We start from the raw sequence: 21038 nt of genomic DNA, 5'->3' as shown, positions 1-21038 counted from the left end.
GTTGGAAGAGACTTCTGAGATCACCTGGTCTGGCCTTTAACCTGTCACTGCCAAGTCCACCGTTAAACCATGTCGCTAAGCACTACATCTACATGTGTTTCAAAGACCTCTAGGGATGGTGGCTCCACTACCTCCCTGGGCAGCCTGTTCATATACTTCACAACCCTTTCAGTGATTTTTTTTTTTTCCTAATAACCAACCTAAACCTCCCCAAGCACAACTTAAGGCCATTTCCTCATGAGTTATCACTTAGTGCCTGGGAGGTGAGACCGATCCCTACCTTGCCTTCTTCTAGGTTTTATGAAATTTTTGAAAATTACTTTCTGAGAATTGTCTACTTTGTTTCACCAGAATTTGTTCTGTCACTTTTAAAAAATATTGACCACATTTTCATGTTTGCTTGGTCTTTCATCATTTGTATTCTCGGGTGACTATTGTTGCAGGGCCTAACGCAGCTCATGTTATGTTTGAGTGTTTGGAATTTTTCACTGAGACAAGGATTAAGCCCTCAGCTCAGAAAATTCCCTCTGGTTTAAATACCAGCTGTTTGCCCTGCAAGGGATGAAATCTGACGGCCTTACTTTCTAACACAGGTGTACTCTGATGCTACAGCCCGTGTTCTCTTGCTTATGGAATCTGTCTTTGTAATTACAGCTCCTTCGAATGACAATAGCAAAGCAAAGACTTGGAGATGATGAAGTTGGGGCTCGCCACTTTGCAGCACATGAACGTGAGGATCTTGTCCAACAGTTGGAGAAGGCTCGAGAACAGGTAATAACGAAATGGGCACGCACTGTCGTGTGTTACAGAGCTGGTGTAATAGCAAGTAAATGACAGCTGCTCTTGTCTTTTGAGAGCTGGCGGCTGATTAACACTGCACGTAGTGGTGAAGGTGGTGGTTTTTTTTTACTGGTGCTGTTCTTATTGAGCACTGATTTAAGCATGCATGCATGGTGATTACCGAATTTACTGATCTCAGGAATTCCTTCTCAAGATGACTGATGATCCTCTTCTTGTAGTGTACAGCAACAACTTGTGAGAACAGTATCGTCGATGAAAGAGACTTAGTGAAAGCTGTTGTGCGTAGTATTCAACACAATATGTTGTGGCTGATGAATCAAATTCAATCAAACTCCTCTGAATCAAGTTTTCAGTAGGAGATTTAAGGTTGTTTGTTCTTCCTCCTACGTCTTAGCCATTCGTTCCTCACTTTTGAAAAAATCTTGAATAAGGCCTCTCTTCTTCCTACCTCAAGTCCGCATTACTGTTATGTACCATGCACCATGCAGCCCATCTTTCCCTAATGCTGATTCATAGGTTTCTGAGTCATTTTTAGGGTTTATGTTTTCTGTTGATCCATGCTCATTCCTACCAATGACACGCTCAGTGAGCCGTTCTGTGATCCAGGAGAAGGTGCAAATTTCTCTTTCTCAGTCTTCACTCCAAATGCAGTACTCCTCTAGTTTACCAGAAGGACTGCTGCCTGCACTTGCTCTTTTCCCAGTTTGAGTCTCTCTGTGACCTCTGTTCCCAAGTTCTCTATCTGTCCAGCACATGGCTTTGTCACCTGTTTTTCTGTTGTCTTTCTCTGGCTTATCAGAGTTTTTTGAGCTGCACATGGAGACTTCTCAGCTCATTGCAGGTGTTATTCAACATTCAGTGTTTCCTCTCCTTGGCAGTTTGAAGCTCTTTGTCCCTGAGTATTTTCTATACCGGGCTCTTTCACCCTTTTGTTTAATACCAAAGCTCATGCTGCCAGTTCAATGCTGGCTTATTTAGTACTTTTCTCAGTTCCATTTCTTACTCTGTGGAGCTTTATTGCTGAAAATCCTGTAATTAGTACAAATTCCCCATACTGTTGTTTTTTTTTTTCCTGTAAAAAAACAAAACAAAACAAAAAAACAAACTTGTTTTTATTTCATCCTCCAAATTTGAAAAATTCTGAAAATTCTAATTTTGTTTAGTTTAACCTTGGAGTCCTGGAAATTCTGTCCTAAAACAAGCTTAATGTGTTCTTAGCAAAACTATTGTATGAATTAAGGTTTATTTTGCTGTTACCTTTTAGTCATTTTGTAGAAATTTTGTAAAAACAAGTGTAATTGCTAAGGTTATTTAAATTCAATTTAATAAAATAATACCAAAACAGGGTAAAAATACAGGGGGTTATAATCCTGGGAAAGACTTTTGACTGTCCAAAATCAATCCTGTTCAGACACATAGTGCTTGTTGCTGGTTTCAGTTTGTGCACTATGCAATTTTTTTCCTAGACTTCAAAACAGTTCCTTTCTTTTCAGATCGAGACTCTGAGGCATGATCTTCAAGCTGCACTGGATGAGTTACAGGATGTTAAAGAAGAACGCTCTTTTTACCAAGATAAATCTGACAGACTAAACCAAGAACTTAATCATGTCCTAGGAGGACACGAGAATCGTATCATCGACATAGATGCTCTGTGTATGGAGAACAGGTGAGTACACGACAAAGCTCCCTGCGTCACAACAAAACCTTAACGAAAATACGTCCTAGAATTATAGCTAAGAGATTTTGGTTATTTGTTTTGTCTGTTTTGTCTCTGCTCTAGCCAACAATCAAAGAATATTGAGAAAGTCAAGCTGCAGGAAATTACTAATGTTTTATTTGGCTACAGAGATGTAAGTGATATTCCCAAATATTGCTAAATGTGGAAAAGGAAGAGAAGTGCAGGCCTTTTCATCCCCATCATTGTATGGGACCAAAACCAAGAATATTAAAAATCAGTACTTTAAGAAACTCCTGGTGAGCTGTAATGGGCTAAGCCTGAATTGTAAACATGGATTTCAAGTACTCTTAGCTAATGGTTTTGGACATCTCACCACAGGGAGAGGTTGTCTACAGGGAACGATTTCCCAACAACGCTTTTTTTATGAACTTACTCATGTAGATATTCTTGTCTCTGCTGTGGAAAAAAAAAAAGTGTTTTATGGTCTCTGCTAAGGACAACAGAGAAGAGTCTCTGGCAGAGCTATGGCAGGTACCTCCCTTAATGTCAACAAGTACGTTAAAGTGACATAGAGCTTGTAAGACACTTTCCCTTTGCAGAGACTTACACTTCAGGTAGGAAAGTGTAATACCAAAGGCATTACTTCCTCCCAGCATTTCCAATGTTTTGTTTTGTTTTGTATGGCCTACCCAGTTCTGTATCAATTTAAGCCCCGCTGCTCCTGATGTCAGTGTCAATTTTTTTCTTTTAAATTGCTACAAACCCTCATGCAGCTGCAATAGCACTACAAAAAAGGATATTATATAAACCCTTTATACTCCAAAAATATATTTAATAGCTGTCTAATCCAAGTGCATTGACTTTGTAAGGAATAATTGTATTGTTTTAGGTACTGTATACCATTTTTCAGCTATGCTTTGTGATTGCTAATGAGAAGTGCCATGTGAGTAAGTGATAACTGCAATGCAAAAGCTCTGCATTGTTGATCCTTGTGTTGACAAATATACACATCTTTAGGGTCCATCTTACAAGCTTTCAGGCACAGAGGACCCCAAAATTTGGAGGAACAATATGGTTGTGCAGGATTCTTGACAAATGTAACAGAAGGCCAGCCTCCTTTTCTGATACAGTTTGTTTCCCTACTTAAATTTTGATGGGGTCAAGAGCAGTTAAGATTTTGTTACTTTATCCTTCTGAAAACTGTAGATGGAAAAGAATTCTCAGTAACTCAAAGAGAAGACATTCCACATAGTAAAGAGGAGCACTTGAGGCAATACTGAACCCAACGTGATGTAAAAGATGACTTTTTTTTTTCCAGGTATCTTCAAGAGAGATTAAAGCAACTTCAAGAGGAAGTGAACCTTCTTAAGTCTAATATTACTAAATATAAGGTAACATCCTCTCAATGTATCTATCATCTAAACTGTGCTTTGTTGTTCGTGGAGGTTATTGTTCATTCTTGGGTTTATATGCATTAAAAGGACAGAGTTATGCTTTCAAAGAAAAATCACTTCTAACATTCTGACAATATTAGCGTGTATGCATGTTACATGCTCAGTAATCTTGTAGGCTTTTCAGCTGATATAGAACGACGTGTTAACTATTAGGGGCACTTGGAAAAGTGAAACAATTTTTATTTTATTTTATTTTTAAGTTCTGTGATGGGTAGGTAAAAAGTAGCAAGTCACCCAGTGTGTGGGAAACAGCTGCAGCTGCGTTCCTGCCCCAAGCAGTTCTTGCCTCCCTGTTCCCTCATGGTACCACTGCTTGTTCCTAATGAGTGCTAAGTCTTCATGGGTCCTTCATTCCTGGGTTAAGGTCTATATTGCTTTGCAGTAAACCTTTAGGACTGGACCTCAAGGGCAAAATATTCTCACTCTTTCCTGCAGTCAAGCACTTTTATTCTCTTCTGCGTATGATTTTGCAGAGTGGGGGGAGCAGACTGCTTGTCAGGGCATGGGAATGGCTGTCTTAGGACCATCAGTAGGACTGCTTAACCATTTAGGTCACTGTGAAGCAGTCACAGCACTAACTGCTTTTTGTGTGTGATCAAAAATTCTGAAAGTATTGCCACGTTCATTTCGGTGTCTGTACACATTTATGACATTGGTATTGCAGAGTTTAAGTTTGTTAATGGGTGAGAGCTGAACATCTTGATGTTCTCAGGGGTTTGACATAACTGTAGTTGTTTTGCAAGAGCTGGACTTTTGTAGCAGGATTGTTCTGCTATTAAGTCCTGAAAGTTAGTATTTCCTCCTGAAAGGACTTCTAGAAGTTCTGATAGGAAGAGTTTGAGTTTTCCGTATGAACCCTATCAAGAGAAATGCCGGAGAAGGTCTGATTTTGATCCTGACTGATACTGTCTACAGAATACTGCAGCATCTTCACTGGCACTCATCAGTTTATTCAAAAACAGACAAGTCTTAAAAATGCATGGGGTTAGGGTAAGGGGTTGGAGAGACTACAATAAAGTGATTGCAGTGAGGCAGGATGAGTCTTTTAACATTGCAAAAACTGTTTGTGCTGTAATATTCCAGGAAGATCACACTTTCATAGGATGTTGTCCCATTGTCCACTATCCGTAGGATACTATCAGTGTAGCTTCAGGCCCTGTGCAGAAGTTCTGTGGCCAAAATCCAATTCAGATTATTTGCTCCTAGTGAAAGGAGTGAAGTAGAACTTTTTTGGCTGCTGTTTTTCTAAGTAAGATATTTGTTGTTTCCTCAGAACGCACTAGAGAGGCGAAAAAATTCAAAGACTCATGGCAGATCCAGCAGCAGTGCTCTGACTGGCGTCCTGTCTGCAAAGCAAGGTATTACACAAATGCAGCACAGTGTTGCATGCCTCATTGAATTCCTCTCATTTTACCTCTTAATTTCAGTAACGCTTTCCTCACCAACCAAAACAAAATCTTTGTTTTCTTCTGTGTTTATTATCATGTGCTGTTTTTTCATCCTTTTCTCAGTTGACTCAATACAGAATTTGCCTCTTGAGTATTGCTTCTCCTTTTGGTACTCCTTTGCCATTCATTCTCTTCCCAGTCAGCTGGATCAAATGTATTCTTTCTTATCTGTAAGCCTGTTTGCAACTTTGACCCTGACAAATCACTTATTTTTTCAGTCTCTTTCCTCAGCTAACAATGACAACCTCAATTCATATTCCAATGAAAAATATACAGGGGGATAGAGGAGGGGCCCTAAGTCAAATTTTCTGCTCCTTATATTCAGATGTTTTGCAAAAAATGTTCATGTCCCATGTTTATTTGTGGGAAGCAAAATGGCATAATCTCCCCCTTCCAACAAAAATTAAGATTAAAAAAGAAAGGAAAGCAGAATAGTAGAGAAAATTCTCTGTGCCAAGCAGTGTACCAGTGTACCACCCTGCTGTGGAGGTGGCGGTACATTCATACACACACACCTGAGATCAGTGGTGTTTGTTGTAGCAGGCTGAAAATACTTTTTGATTCCTTTTGTGTCCTCTTCTTCATATACTCATGTATAAAGAGGCAGAGCCAGATTCTAGTTACAGAAGTAACTAGTGAACTTCCTGATGTGCTTGAAAGGTAAACAGGCTCTAAGCTGCAGAGGAAGTTCATGGGTGACTATTTTCACATCAATCTCAAATAACCTGAAGGATATAAGATTTACAAAAAGTAATATAAAAACTTCCTTGTGGGCTTATATTTTAATGTAAGTGAGAGAGAAATACCCCATTTTTTACCATCTGTAGGCCTCACTGGTTTAACAGAATGAGTTTGTTTCCTCCTGAACAAAAGTCATTTTCCAAAAGCAGAATTAAATGAACAGAAAATGTGTCTGCCTCTTCTTGTTCTGGCAATTGCTGTGGAACAGCAGTCAGCTCACAAAGCCACCGTCTTTCTGTCAGCTGCATATTACATTTCTGCTCTTTTGGTGTTGTTTGTTAGCTGAAGGAAAATTATATGTATTCATCGAAGTAATAATTCTTTGATGTTAAATAAATGTTTGTGTCACGTCTCTGTGCATGAGAAGCCAAAACTCATTTGTGTTTTTAACATTATAGTCCAAGAGTTGTTGTCGGAGGATCATGGATGTAGCCTTCCAGCCACGCCACAGTCCATTTCAGATCTCAAATCACTGGCCACTGCACTGTTGGAAACGATCCATGAAAAAAACATGGTCATACAACACCAAAGGCAAACGAACAAGTAGGTAGCACGACTTCTAAGTGAAATAGAACGTACCAAGCTATGGAAAAGTCGTAGTTCTGGGGGAGTTTCAGGGTCTGTTTTCAGAGAGAATTCATTGTCATTGCTAACAGGTGGGTTCTTCAGGCTTTAGAACTGAAAGATCAGCTATGTGTTTAGAGAAAAAAATATATTTTAAAGAGACCTGCCTGCTTCTGCTACACAAGGATTGATTTACAGTTCAGGTTGTAGATAAACCATAGGAAACCATTTGGTTTCCAGTGAAGTGGCATTTCTAGCAGGTAGTCTGTAGGGAGAGCCAAAGAAAAGCAGCCCAGAGGAAGGACACCTTTGAAATGGAGAAGATACACGATAAATCAAGTGTTAACAACAAACACTGGTGAGAATAGTAAATGACACACCTAGGAAAGGCTCTGAAAAGTTTTAATGTGACATTTGTCACAGGCCAGTAGCCTATGTATAATATGGATTGTAGCTGTTGCTCCTGTAGTTACTTGCCAAAAATGTTAGGAGATAAATGCAGTTATATTGCTACTGTATGATTTAGTTTATTTTTTTTAAACCTGAGCTGAACTTTCAAGGAGAATTTGTTTACCCTTAGCTGTTCTACTCATCAGTAGAACCTTGCACAGCACCTATCATGGCAGAATATCATCGTTTTTGACACATTTTCTGACATTCTGATACTATTGTCCTCATACGGTGTATGAAAATCAGAGCTAGGAAGTGTTCCTTGATGCTGCGCTCAGGTTTTTTGTTCGTTGTTTGTTTTTTAATTTCTGGCTTTTTTTGGTGATTTGGAGGGGTTGTTTGCAACACTGAGTCACTACTGGTAATCAGAGGTTATTCAGGCTTTTCAAAAGCACATCAGGACCAGATGTCAGAAACAGGCAGACATCGTTCATGAAAGGAAGGAGTAGTACTGAAGTGCACTGTATTGCACTAGAATAGATGATTCATTTTGAAAATTCATAACTCTGATACTAGGCAGACTCCATTGCATAATTCTTAGTGATGTGGCAACAGAAGTGGAGGAGCAGTTTATAGCTGCTCTTAAATACTGTTGAGAAAGCAAATGCCTAATCAGCTAAAGGGAGACTAAAGCAGTGAGAACCTAGCCTAGCTTGAGTTGATGGCAGCTCACTCAATTCATGCCTTTTTTGTGTCGTGAAATGTAAGGGGAGTTCCTGCACCGAGCAGTGTTACTGGAGGGGCTCACACCTGCTTACCCCCTTCTTGCTGCTGATGTAACATCAGATGGAAAGCATCTAGCAAGGAACTGCTGGTAGCTCAGGTGTAATTGATCTTTGCCTTTACATCCTGATACTGTGTCATGACCTCATGTAATTATTTGCATCTTCTTGCCTGTAACTGTAGCAAATTTCTTAATTTTATATCTCTTGCAGTCTCTCGCATCTTTCAAATGTATTATTGTAGTGATGGCTTTACCTTCTGGTACCAGGGTCTGTTCTCATCTGTTGAGTACGGGCTTTCTTGAGACAAGCCTTCAGTAGTAGATACTATTTTATCTGTGCACCAAACTGATCATCTGTAACCATTGAAGTAGAGGTTGGACACTTGCAAAAATTAATATGTGGTGCCCAGCAGAAGATGAGGTCTTAGGGGGCAGTGATAATCCACCTCCCTCTGAAATACAGAGTGTGCTCAGAACTGCAGTGTTGTATTTGGCTCAGGATGCTTCAGGGGAAAAAACAGAATCATAAATCCTGGGAAGGTTGAGTGAAGAGCAGCAACACTCCCGTGCAGTGTGCTTGTTCTTTTTGTCACCTTTGGCTTTAGTTGGATTAAAGAAGCTTTTAAGGAGCTAGGAAGAATGGGAACTACTTCATGTAGAAGCATCTGAGTCACAAAAGGGTTAAAGTGAAAAAGGGATGTGCAGGTAGGACATCAGAGAAAACTATCCCTTATTTCAGGTGCGTTAGGTGGTAGTAGGGGTCACTTAATTACCACGTAAAAAATTAGAAGTAGAGGCTGATGACTTCTCAAAGTGGGTAAGAAACTGCCCAGCTGTTGGTGCAAGTCAGAGGTGAGACTGAGAGCACTGCACGGGTGAAAAAGGTGGGTCCACAGACTTGTAGTGGATCCATTCTTTGCTTGAAGACATTGCTCCATTCAAAGGAGGAGAAGGAAGCGGGGCTAGAGAGAAATGGTTTGACAGAAGGTTTTACATAAATAGAAGTCTTCTCCTTTATCCCTCTTGTCCCGTTTGTCAAGCTTTTCCTGTGCAAAGAGCTTGTTTGGAGAACAGAGTTAATCTTTCAGATTTTTACATGAAAAAGGTGAGATTCAGCTGGGTAGAGAACATGAGATTTTTGGAGTGGTTGTTTCTTTCAGGGAAGAAATATTTTTGATATTTGATAGACGATTAATCTGTTAGTGATTCTGTTATCAGTAAGTGGGACTCTTCAGGCCATATGAACTTACTTCCCTCCCAACAGTTAGTGTACTCCAAAGCCAAAACCTGTTTTGTTGCACGAAGATCGAAATACAGCTCTGTAAGTTTAAATAATAGGATAGTAGATTTGCATTTTGATTAAATGAAGAAATATCAAGACTATTTTTTTTACTTAGATTGTAATTTGGCTGTGCTGTTGAAGTTGACTTTCTGTTGTTATCCTGTTGTTGAAATCATCCATTATTACCACTTGCTCTTGGAACAGGCACACTTTCATTATTGCTGATTTTCTAAATATGTGGCATGATAAAAGGAACCGTGGGAGGATATGCCTAGAAATGAGTGGGCTAAATCCAGCCTGTAATTTTTTAGCTCCATTTTTACAAGATAAAGCCCTACAGGAAAGCTGGAAAGGGATTCTCTATCAGGGAGTGTAGTGATAGGACAAGGGGGGGGGGTAATGATTTTAAAGTAAAGAGGATAGATTTAGGAAGATAGGAAGAAATTGTTTACTCAGAGGGTGGTGAGGCACTGGAACAGGTTGCCTAGAGAAGCTGTGGATGCCCCATCCCTGGAAGTGCTCAAGGCCAGGCTGGATGGGATTTAGAGCAACCTGGTCTGGTGGGAGGTGTCCCCTCCAACCCAGTGATTTATGAAAATATGATCTATGATTTAAGAAATAAAGTTATATGGCAAGAAGCTGGGTCAGTTTGCCCATGGGATTGGTATCTACTACTGCCAAGTTTAAGTAGCAGCCTATCTTTTTCCTCTCAAGCACATTAGCTTAATTTGAAAAAGCAGTTGTAAATGAATTCTGTATGCAGTAATGTGTTGCCAGATTAAATAGTCGCATAAATGTGAAAATAAACAGCCCTAACCCTGCCTAGAAAATGGATAAAAATCTTTTTGGCTTCCACCAGCAATAAGCAGTTAGTTATATGCTCTTTCTTAGTGCTATTTGTTCATGAAATTGCCAGCACTCATGTAAGCCAGATGAGTTTAGAAACTGCTCTCCTGCTTAGACATGTTGCACTGATTCTAACATTACTTGGGCAAGCTTGGTCATGGCCAGAAGCACAACAAGGGTTGTGTTAACCTGTGACCTGTTCCAGAGCTAGAACTAAGCTGAAGGTGAGGCTGAAGGGAGCTCAGGTGCTGTAAATCAGCACAGCTCCCTTGAGGCTGTGCTCATGTGTGCTGGGAAACGTTGGGAGTGCTAGAAGGGAGTTTCTGTATTCAGGTGGGAGCGTTGCTGCCCTTACGGGACCAACAGATTCCTCTAAAACCTTGTCCTGGAGGGAGGCTTAGACAACCTCCCTTGCTGCGTTAGGCACGTGACCAGAGAGCAATGGGAATAGCTCCAGGCACCTTTGTCAGTGACACAATCCTCTTGTAGTCAAAGGATCTGGTCCATAATGGCTAGAGGTAGAAAATAGATTAGGGCTGCTAATCGGATACTACCTAAGCAGCATCTTCCAAAATACCTGCTGGCTCAGGCCACCTCAGCTCTGTCTTTCCACGGCACATGTGGAGGTGCCAAATTACTTCGATCACAGTGGAAAGGGGCAAACTGTGCTGTTTGCAGCATTTCCAATAAACATTTATTTAAGACTCACAGCTTTTTGTAGGATTAATTTCTCCCATACCTCTCTTCAAATAATGTGGTTTGGTGCGAACTAGAATCGTACTCAACAGGGAATGGATTTTGCTCTGTGCCTGAATGAAAGCAGCATCATTAAGTATTGTCCTGTCTTTCTGCTGAGCAGTGTTCAGAGCTGCAGGATGGTCCTCATACATGAGAACCTGCAACAAAACTGAAAAAAAAAAATCTTGTTGTCTCTTCAGAGGCTTCAGTGGGAATTACCAGGATAGATTTGCTCCAGAATCTTTAGAAATAGTGTGATACAGCAGATAAATGAATTATAAAGCTTAAGAGAAGGAAGAGAAGAGTGATTTTGCTATTGTCTGAATAACAAGAACAGTAATGGTAACTGAACTTAATCTAGAGAGTGGAATTTGTGGGTTTATTGAAACTGACAGGGAGGGCAATATCTTTTCCCCCCTTTCTGCCTTGGAACTATGGGTGAACTACTTACTAAAATAACGAGGCGTGACCCATTTGTAGTGACAATCATTAGCCACATCAGCTTTGTTTTTTGGCTCCCTGGCAGAGTTAACATGTACTGGAAGGAATCTTGCATGATTTCTTTGTTCCCTTCCCCTTAGCCAGGGGATCTCCATATCCTTCAGCTGACCTTCAACGAGCCCTTAGGGCAATGCAGTACACCGGGATATGGACATAGAGCTGTTAAATCTGAGCCCCTTGTATCAGAAGGAAGCATTCTGAAAGCAAAGTCTAGACGTGAACGATTTTGATTGTCTCTGGAGACAACAGCATTGGATCCATCATAACCTTGGTGGTCTGGCTGGTTATTGAATTTCAGTGGAGAAATAACTGCTGCCACACTCGCCCCTCTGCTAGTACACAGGCTGGGCTGCTTGCTTGCTAATTGCTATATACCCCTTGTGCCACCCTGTGCGTACTTCAATGTTCATTATGAGCTTTCACTTTTACATCCTGTCTCATCCTGGCATTTTTTTGGTCTTTAAAATACTTTCAGGCTTCCCTTCTGTCATTGCAGAGCCCTCACATCAGAGATTTCAGAAATCCTTAGTCTTTGTTAATCGTTTTTTCTAGCCCATTTAATATTTGCTGGTTTTGCTGTCCTTCATCTACCAGACTCTGTCATCTTGTCAGTAATGACAGCCCCAGGTTGCTCAGATGTTTGCAGCATAAAGCCCTAGGTGGAGAGCATGCAGTGCAGTATTACATGGCCCTGGCGAGCTTGGGAAGATGATGTTGCCTTGCTGTGTTGTGTTGTGCTGCTTCTCAGCATTCAGTTCAAATTTAACTGATTTATCCCATTGCTGTAATTTGATGAGTAAAACTTGCTGCCCATTATCTCTGCTGTCATGTTTAGAATTGCTGTCTGAGGGAAAAAAACAGGTTTTTCACTCTGTGTATTGTTTGGGATTTATTTAAAGACTTCTGACTCTGGGAGACTTGCTGTGCCTGTGAGAGAAACAGTTTCAAAAATTCATTGGGGGAAAAAAAAAAAGCTTTCTTTGCAAGATAGGAATCTCGCATTTGATCTTGGGAGAGAATTAAAACTGAAAGTTAAATCCTGCAGGAGAGCTAACCGCAAATAGTCTTTATGTAGGAATCAGATATAAAAGAGATGACCCAAGAAATGCAGTGGAAACTTAAGAGAGGGTGGGTGATAAAGGCACTAAAGAGCTTGAAGCTTTTTAGTAAAGAAGAAGAGTTCAGCACTTAAAAGAAGAGAGATGTAGCAGCAAGGCAATTTGTTGCTGCATTAAGCAATCTTAGTGATAGACAAACCCTTGTGAATAAGAGTAGGCCAAAATCGTGACTAGAACTTCAAAATTAATCCATATATTGAATTTTGTGTATTTAGATCACATAGCTCTCACCTTCCAAATTTAGCTGCAGAGAAAGTAAAAGGAACTGGGGAGAGAGATTTGCAAGCAAAGGAAATAGAAATACTGCGAGTTGCTATTCTTGGTCTGTAATGTGCAAAGGTTGACTGTCTAGTACATCCTAGATCTTCTTTTTTAAATCTTTTTTTTTAATCATGGGATAAGTTAGACAACTAAATTTCATTTTCTCTAAACTCTGGGGAAGGCTGTCTGTTGCCATTAGTAAAAAGCGGGAATTGTGAACAGGTTTACTACACTAGTCAAGTAGCAAGTTAAAAATTCAATTGCAGTCATGTAAACAATCAGGCTTTGGTTACCTTACTAAGACAAGGAATCCCCTCTCAGCTGAATATTTCTGATTTTTTCTTTGTTGTTTTCTTTTTTTCAAAGAATTTTAGGTAATCGAGTAGCAGAACTTGAAAAGAAGTTAAGAACTTTGGAAATCGCTGGTTTGTGGAGTCTTCCAGGTTAGTAAAAATTCAAGAGAACAGCTTGCATTATGTAGTTTTCATAGATAGATTTGCATTTAAGAGAAGCTTGGCTATAATTTTTTAAATGACAGTTATTTTATGAATGTGCAGTATTTTGTGAACGATGGTATTTTGTGAAGCACATTTGCAAAATTAGAAACCTCAAATAAACATTGAGTTGAAACCAAAGCTCGCGATGCTATTTAAACCCTATTTCCAGTATGGATACAACAAAATAAGTATTGGAAATAATCAAATTGTCTTCATAGTTCGCAAGTTTGCAAAGAAAAAGAAGAAAGGCAAAAACTTTGAGCTATTTTATTTAAGCAGTTGTATAAAATGATACACATAGGATAATAGCCATGATGTTTTTCAACAGGTTTTTTGATTAATTTTGTACTTTTTGTAAATTCCATGGTTTTTATTGCTGTATTTCATAATGTTTTTCTGTAGAATGATAATCTCTGAGAAACTGGAACTGTAAATGATCTGAAATTTTCTAGTCCCTCTCTCTAGAACAGGATTATTCCCTGTAGCATCTTAAGTATTGTATTTGGTTTAAATTACTCAAGTAATGGGAGATTAATCTGCTTCCTAATAGACCTTGCTGTTAGGAAAATGGGCAATATTTAATTTACATTTTCTTTTTGCTTCTTTTCTTCCCATTACACCTAATTGTATCTTTTTTAACCACTGTAAATTATGCTGCTCCATTGTTGGTGTTTGCACCATTAGGCATTGTTGTTTACAGCTTCCTAGCAGTGGGGGTGGGAGCTAGTATAGTTTAGGCTTCTGGGTTTTTGGCTCTGTGTTTTTATACACAAGCTTTTAATCTAGAAGAAAAGCAGTTGACAAAGCTGAAGAGAACTAGTGAAAAAGCAACGTGGCCTAATGGGGTATATTTCTGCCTGTTGCAGGCATTCTGAATCATCTTTCTGGAACTAGCTTTCATTGGGGCTTTCCAGAACTGAAAGTCCCAAATTTGTTCCCTTGGGTTACTCTTCATTTAGGCATCTAATGTGCATACAGTGCTGGGAGCATTTGTCCCTTCCCACGTTCTCCAAAAAGTGCAGGTGAAATATTTGGAAAGATCCTGCTAGTAGAGTTCTGTACGTTAGTACAAATGTGTATCATAAGCTTAAAGGGTTAATGCACTGTAGGGTCAGTTGTATTTATTTTTTCCCCCAAAAAATAGCGTTCCATGGAATTAGTACACTAATAAGAGCAGTGTTTCTAATCTTTACAAAATGTATTAAAAAGAACAACAAGCAGTGGGAACTAATTGCTCCGTTATTGTTCTGTGTAGGTAAGACATCAAATTAATATTTATACAATAACAACTGTCTCTTTCCTTCTTTTCTTTTGCTGCCTGAAGGCCTGAGCTACAATGTCTCAGTGGGATTTGGGAGTAGGTTCTGCTTGACATATATATTTTTAGTAACTGATTCTAGCAGTGCATTAAATATTATGACTGCATGTAAATAAATGGAAATGTTATCTGAACATTTTTATATCTGTCAGGTTAAGATGTTCAGTCAAGTGAATTAGATGACCACAAGAGAAATAGAGGCTGCTCTACGAGGCACTTTGTTTAAATTGAGGAAAACAGTAAGGAAGGATGATCCTTAATAGTTGTAAATGAATTATCCAGTAGCTTATGAATTCTGTTGAACACCAAGGTCGGTTTGTTAATTTGCTGCCTTCTTTTTAAATCAAGAGTGTAGTTTTGTTTCCAAATGCACTGTAGTCCCGATGTGGTCAGAAAGAGCCTTGCAACAACTGCTGGGTTGCCACGTTTCTTTTCAGTGTGGAAAGCTTCTGCTCCATAAAACAGCAGCATGTAATAGGTAGCATTGGAAATAGCATAACAGACTCTGCAGCTCAATGTGAGCTGGGGTGAGAGGCAGAACACAGAGGCTGTCTCACCTAGGCAGTCTTAAATCCAAAGAGATGTATTATATGGTTTTGAGTTGAATTTCTGTCTCTGGAAGAGTACGCAGATGAAAGCTGATGTTCAGTCTGCCCCTGAAAGGTATGCACCTTATTAATTGCAGGGTTTTAATCTGAACTCAACGTTCCCACTTGGGCATTGTTGTCCGTATAACATTTAAAGCATCCATTGTCACCATGATATTAATACCTTCCAAATGCTGTTAATAAATGCTGTTAATAAATTTCGCCCTATTGAAAAAAGAGCTTGACTGCTTTTAACGTTTTTGTTAGGTGACATATTGGTTATCTGCTTTTTGTGCAATGCATGAATCAACTATGGGGAAGCTAAATGAAGAGGAAGCAAATATTTTAGTTTTCAAAATGGTTAATCTGGTAGCGTAAGTTCAGTTTCTGTGGAAGTTCTGCCTGTTGCAAACTTCAGCTTCCCCTGTTTGGAAAATGGGCTTTAACTAAATGAATCTTTTGGGAGGTTCATTGCTAAAAATAAAGCAACCTTGGTCATAGATTTACCTCTGTTTTCTTTTTATGAGCCCACTTGTCTTGAGAAGGAGGCAGAGGATGTGATACTGACAGAAGCATTTGATTCTTTGCCTTATCTTACATACGTTATGGTTGGTTCAAATATGCATGTGTAAGTATTCTCAGCATTAAAATGAACTAAACACCAGCCTAGTCCTCTTACACTAAGGTGGCACTAGATATTCAGATTAGTAAGTCTGTATTTTTCAAAATCTATCAGTTCCTGAAAATTCCAGATTTCCACTGAAAAAAAAAAAAAGCCTAAAGGAAAGATTGTGCCATGACTCAGCCTTTCCCTGCCTGGGTTGTTAGGAAGGTTTCTGCGCTGCCTTTTGCTCTTCAGTAACCAGCGAGGAGCAGTGGTGAGGCAGAGTTAACGGGCTCAGCAGCTGCTGTGTTGGAGGCTGTTTGAATGGAGCAGAGGTTATACGTGGATCCCCAAGCCTGGGAATCTTGTAGAGGAGTTCATTTCTCCTGGAGAAGACAGCAAATGAATGTACTCCTATTGAAAACTGGTCTGCTTGTTCTGAGATCTGTACGCTTTTCACCAAAGCCCTTTAAAATTCATTAAATAGAGCAACTCTGCATGAAGCCGTATGGGTTATGAAATTGAGCTTCCACGGCAGCTAATTAAAATTCCCCATGTGTAATCCAACTTCAGATCTTGATGCAAAGAATAGAGCACAGCAACAGCCGTGTCCCTCCTTCGTGAGTGGATGGGAGTCACTGTTAATAAATAAATATATACGGGGCTCTTCGGGCCACATCTGTGGCTAAGCTGTGTGGATACTGAACTTATTTTCTGTAACCAAGTTGGTTTTCAGAGAAAAATGTGAAGGTGAATGTGTTTGCTGTGTAAATGCTGGCTGGAAGTCAAGAGGTTTCTTTTTTGAAGGGTCTGTAGCTGAGGCTTTACTTTTTTTTCATTCTACCAAAAAAATAATTCTCTGCTTTCCACTTAACTGTTAAGAGTGGTTCCCCCCAAATTCTTTAGTTATAATCCTTGTGAATTTGGCCTCCTCTGTTGCGTTCTTTTGGATCTTTTAGACATTGGCTACTTCTGACCATGCGTATGAATATAAGATATTGCTGTACGACTAGCTCCCTGTTTGATTTAATTCTACTTCCAACACAAAAATTCCTTCAGTGTTACAGGAAAGTGCATTCTTCTAGGGGCTTTTGCATTTTGGAATAGCCATCGGATTTGTTTTGCCTTTTTTATTTCCTTTAGATTTAATTAATTTTGCCTTACACTTGGGGCAAGGGCTGTACTTTGTTGTCAGTTAATTATTTCTTTTTATTACTTGCTATCGCAGAGGCAGAATTCTGATGCATACTTGACAGTGGGATCAAAGCTTGACAAGGTCAATGCTTCTAAAGCATTAATTGCATTCGCATTGCTGCAGTGTATACCCCAACATGCTAAGGATATTAAAAAGTCATTAATACCTTCGGTATCAAGGTCTTTACAGGCGGCGTGCTCCAAAGCAGTTAGAGACCGGGGCGGCCCAGTTTGATGCCGAGGGAACAGCTTGACTTTCACTCTCCCTCAGGAGGTACCAGAACTTTCTCAGGGAAGGATTTATTCGGGGTATCTCCTGACCTGGTGCCCTTTCCAAAGTCCTTGTCTTGGATGGGTGATTAGATTTAGGATGTCGCCTTAAGGTGAAATGTACAAGCAGATTTAGAGGGGAGAAGTGGTTGTTACATAAACGTCCATTCTTATGGAGATAAATAGAGCAGGAGCTTGCCACCTTCCCAGCCATTAGTTATCGGCTGGCAGTTGTTCTGGAGGCCACGCAAACACCACGCTTAGCTGATCTTGCAAATTTCTTGCCACCTCCCCTCTAGGTTTAAGGTAATGTCAGTCACTACGAGCACAAGCATCCTGAATAGTGGAGGACTTCCTAAAGAGTCTGCAGGTGTTGCTTTCTGTATTGCTAACGTATGTAAAGACTGGGCATCTACAGCAAAGTCCTCAGCTGAAGAGTTTCTTGCACAATTTTCTCAGCAAAAGAGCTGGAAAATTGCCCTTGTGCATTTGGCTTCAAACAAAAATGCTCAGAAGCGTTTGGGGAATTTTCAGGTTAAAATCCCTCCTGTTCCCTAGCAATGTCTGCTGGTTTGCTGCCTCAGCTCTGGCTTGCCTCATAGTTGTGCTAATCTTTACATTTATTTTTATTTTTTTTAAGGAAACGTTGTAGTACATGTGTGAGCCTACAGTGTAAGAGTACACGGGTGATAGGAGGCAGGGTGATAAGAGTACAGAGTCAGTGCTGAGCACTTGCTGGCAATGGCATGCAAATGATCCGTGTATTGGTATTAAGCCTTACCCCAAATTACTTACTGTAAAACTTTTGGTATGATCTGATTTGTAATAACCCAAATTGTACGGTGAATACAGTTTGCTGAATACAGCACCTGCTCTTATTTCAAAGGTTGTCCTTTGCTCTGTAACATTTTTATTTATAAAAATAAATAAATAATAATTGCCTTTCTTTATTTTTCTTTATTTGACTTACATATTTCAGCTATGCTATAAAATATTTTATTTCCATGCTGTAGAAGGATCATTTGAGATGCTTTTCTGGTTCTGTACTTCTTTTCATGGCTCTGGAAAAAAAGGAGTTAAGCTGTAGGATATGTGTGAATATCATTAGTGAACGATGAGTGCAATTAGCGAATTAATGGTTCTAACACTTTGATTGTTTCAGGTGGAAAGGACACCATAACGTTCAGTGACCCAGCCTTGCCTGTTATACAGCGGTCTAGGTCACCGTTGTTAGCATTTACTGAGAAGCCGCAGCAAACTGAAGTACAAGGTGAGCACCTGGACCATAAGGAACATGATGAGAGCTGAGCACACATTTCTTTCTAAATAAAATGTAATTTTCATGCTGGGATAGCAGAAGGCAAAGTTTCAGTGGTCACTGAGATTGAATAAATCATCCACAAGTAAAATGGATAGCTGGTCCCTGTACAAAGAGCAAAGAAACCACTGAAAAATGACTGTTGAAGAGATTGCCCAGCGCTAGGCATCAGGTCGTACACCTCCAAGAATTTTCATGCCAGATAACTTGATACTGTGACAAGTTATTCATGCCTTCTGTGTTAGCCTCCTGCTCTTTTTCCCTCCCTTAGAGTGCACAGTAGGAGAGCAGTCTGTGGAACTGGCTTAGCACTTTGCTGCATTAAAGCTGATACCTAGATGAAAGGCTTCCTGATTGCACCCAGTAAATTGAAATAAGCCCCCCTCATTTTCCCAGATAAATTGACTGTGCTTTTTTAAAGTCTTCCACGTGTTTTGTTCAAAACTTTCCCCAACAGCAAGCATTAACATCTCTCCAAAGTCAAGCCTAACTTTATGTGACAGTAGCAAAAAGATAGTGTTTTCCTGATAACCTCAATTTTTTCCTGAGTTTTTCATAATGGTCAGGAGATAGGTGATTGTGCCTATCAGTGCTTGGATAAGGTCTTTAATGGACACAATATTCTGGTATGCCCAGATCTTACTCAGCTAACCATGAAGCATCATAAACAATTTATTTGTTAGTCCTGAAACTAAATAGGTTGTGGCTTAATTTTGATTTTATTATCCATATCATCATCTGATAAAAGTTGACAGCCGGACTGATCATTTTTTATAATCTTGCTCAGCTGATATTTTTGCTAAAAATAAGGAGTGAAACTATAGTGAGTAGTTCTCCAGTGAGTAATAACAACTCATAAATATTCATTTTTTTTGCCTGCTTAATCATTGATTTTTAATTAAATCTGCAGTTACTGAAGGTATTTACTTGGTGGTATTACGTTCTTTCCTTTCCTGTCCTAGGTGAGGTTGGTATTACAGTTTTGATTAAAGCTGCCTGTCAAATCTCATCAGACCTTGTTTCTGTTGCTGTGTAGCGCTGCCAAACGTTCACTCTGGACTGAAGCTTTCCATGATGTATTTTCTACTTCAGCTGATTTTTTTTAATGTCAGCCAAGTAACTTTTTTGTGTCTCTAATTCTGATAACCACTTTTTTTTTTTAATAAAAAAAAAACATGCAAACATGTAATATATCTATAATTAATAGACAAGGAATTTACAAACAGGGGAAAAGGTTTCCACCCCTGAGAAGATAAGCAGGAGTTTTCATCCCATTCCAAGCACAGGAGTGAGGAATCCAAATTCTGTCATTGAAGGCAAGATGTGATAAAGGCTAAAAGGAGGATAAGAAGTGGGCAGAGTATATGGAGGGACCGGGTAAACAAAGAGAGATCATGCAGGAGCACAGATCCCAACAGGAAGAGATCACTGGAAGAAAACAGCCTTGAAGAGAAGACAGCCAAGGATTAGGCCTGTGGCAGTTATCAGAAAAATTGGCTCTCAGTAGGTCACCCTCTTTACCCCTTCCCATTTCATAACTGTAACAGAGAAATCCCGTGATTAAATTGTGGTGGATTAAGAAATTACTGCTCTGCCTGCACAAACAGCTTGTTTGTAATTTGTATGTGGCACAGGGTACCTGGTAACCTGCAGTGAGAACTCAGACAAACTTAAAACCCACCTCTGTGACAGTTTAAATAAATGAGGCCAACTTCTTGGTGACAAAGGAGCACGTCCATGGGCCAGTCTGGCAGCTGCTGGGGAAGCCATACCTTCTAGCAGTAGATGGAGCAATAACTTCTTCCATTGTTTCAGATCCTTTTCTGGAGGATTTTGTGCTTTCCATTTTCCCTTCGAAGCCTGGAAAAGAAGCAACGCGTTTTCAGCTGCAGGGTATCTCCTCCTCCTTGGAGCTGACAGCTCTTCCGCAGTCAGCAGCTCCATGGGAGTGATGCTCTGTCAACTTCTGTGCTGCTTTACACAGAGGATGACTGCCTGGAGTTGAGTTTTAGGAATTTGCTCCGCAGTGCAATTTTTGATCTCTGCAGCCTGCCTCCAAAATCTGGGGGAATTTGGCAACTAAGAAGAAGACAGGAATGTGTTCAGCAGCCTTTATTCACCGAGCAAGTATGACCTCAGTTTAAAAGTATTCCAGCAACAAAAACAAAACCACTTTTACTTTATTATTAGCTGAATGATCAGTTGAATGATAACAGATAAGTGGAATAGAAATGAGATTCTTGCATATTTTTAAATGCTGGGCCTGAGGTCAGTCAACTGTGGCCCTATAAACACTACCATGGATATTTGGTGTGTGTTTGGCCCAGAAAGTCTTTCTATCCTTTGAGCTAACATACATTTTTTACCAGAACCTTCTGTAATACATAAAATGTTGCTCTAGCTAGACATACAGATAATCAGAGGCCCCTTTTTCAGGCCTTTTTGATTAAATCTGCCTGCTTACCATGATCTCATCAAGCCCTGTTCTGGCCCGTAATTATTATCAGTTTCAATTAGGCTGGATGGTAGAAGTCTGTAGGATATACTGTGCAGTTCCTGTGTGAAAATGCATAATGACATAGTACAGGCACATGAATTAAAGACTGTGTCCTGCCACAAAACCTCACTGCATCCAACGCACCCA

At 39.8% G+C, this 21038-nt stretch overlaps 1 protein-coding gene and 1 long non-coding RNA gene across 4 annotated transcripts in view; one reads left to right on the top strand and one right to left on the bottom strand.

Moving 5' to 3' along the window:
* CCDC149 (coiled-coil domain containing 149) overlaps positions 1-21038 on the top strand; it is a 53000-nt gene that overhangs the window by 26101 nt on the left and 5861 nt on the right. For all 3 annotated transcript variants that reach the window (XM_068680039.1, XM_068680037.1, XM_068680038.1), the window contains exons 5-11: positions 655-771; positions 2295-2467; positions 3798-3870; positions 5207-5291; positions 6521-6665; positions 12973-13049; positions 18239-18346. In XM_068680039.1, the coding sequence (XP_068536140.1) occupies positions 655-771; positions 2295-2467; positions 3798-3870; positions 5207-5291; positions 6521-6665; positions 12973-13049; positions 18239-18346 (778 nt within the window). The remainder of the gene's footprint in view (positions 1-654; positions 772-2294; positions 2468-3797; positions 3871-5206; positions 5292-6520; positions 6666-12972; positions 13050-18238; positions 18347-21038) is intronic.
* Positions 18019-20443, bottom strand: LOC137855660 (uncharacterized). Its single transcript, XR_011095875.1, has 2 exons — positions 20167-20443; positions 18019-18137 (listed from the first exon to the last, which is right to left on the bottom strand). It is a non-coding gene; the product is annotated as an uncharacterized lncRNA (long non-coding RNA).

Source organism: Anas acuta, chromosome 4 (genome assembly GCF_963932015.1).
Source record: "Anas acuta chromosome 4, bAnaAcu1.1, whole genome shotgun sequence".
Taxonomy (NCBI): Eukaryota; Metazoa; Chordata; class Aves; order Anseriformes; family Anatidae; genus Anas; species Anas acuta.
Note: the sequence above shows the minus strand (reverse complement) of the source record. Positions and strands in the feature narration are given on the sequence as shown.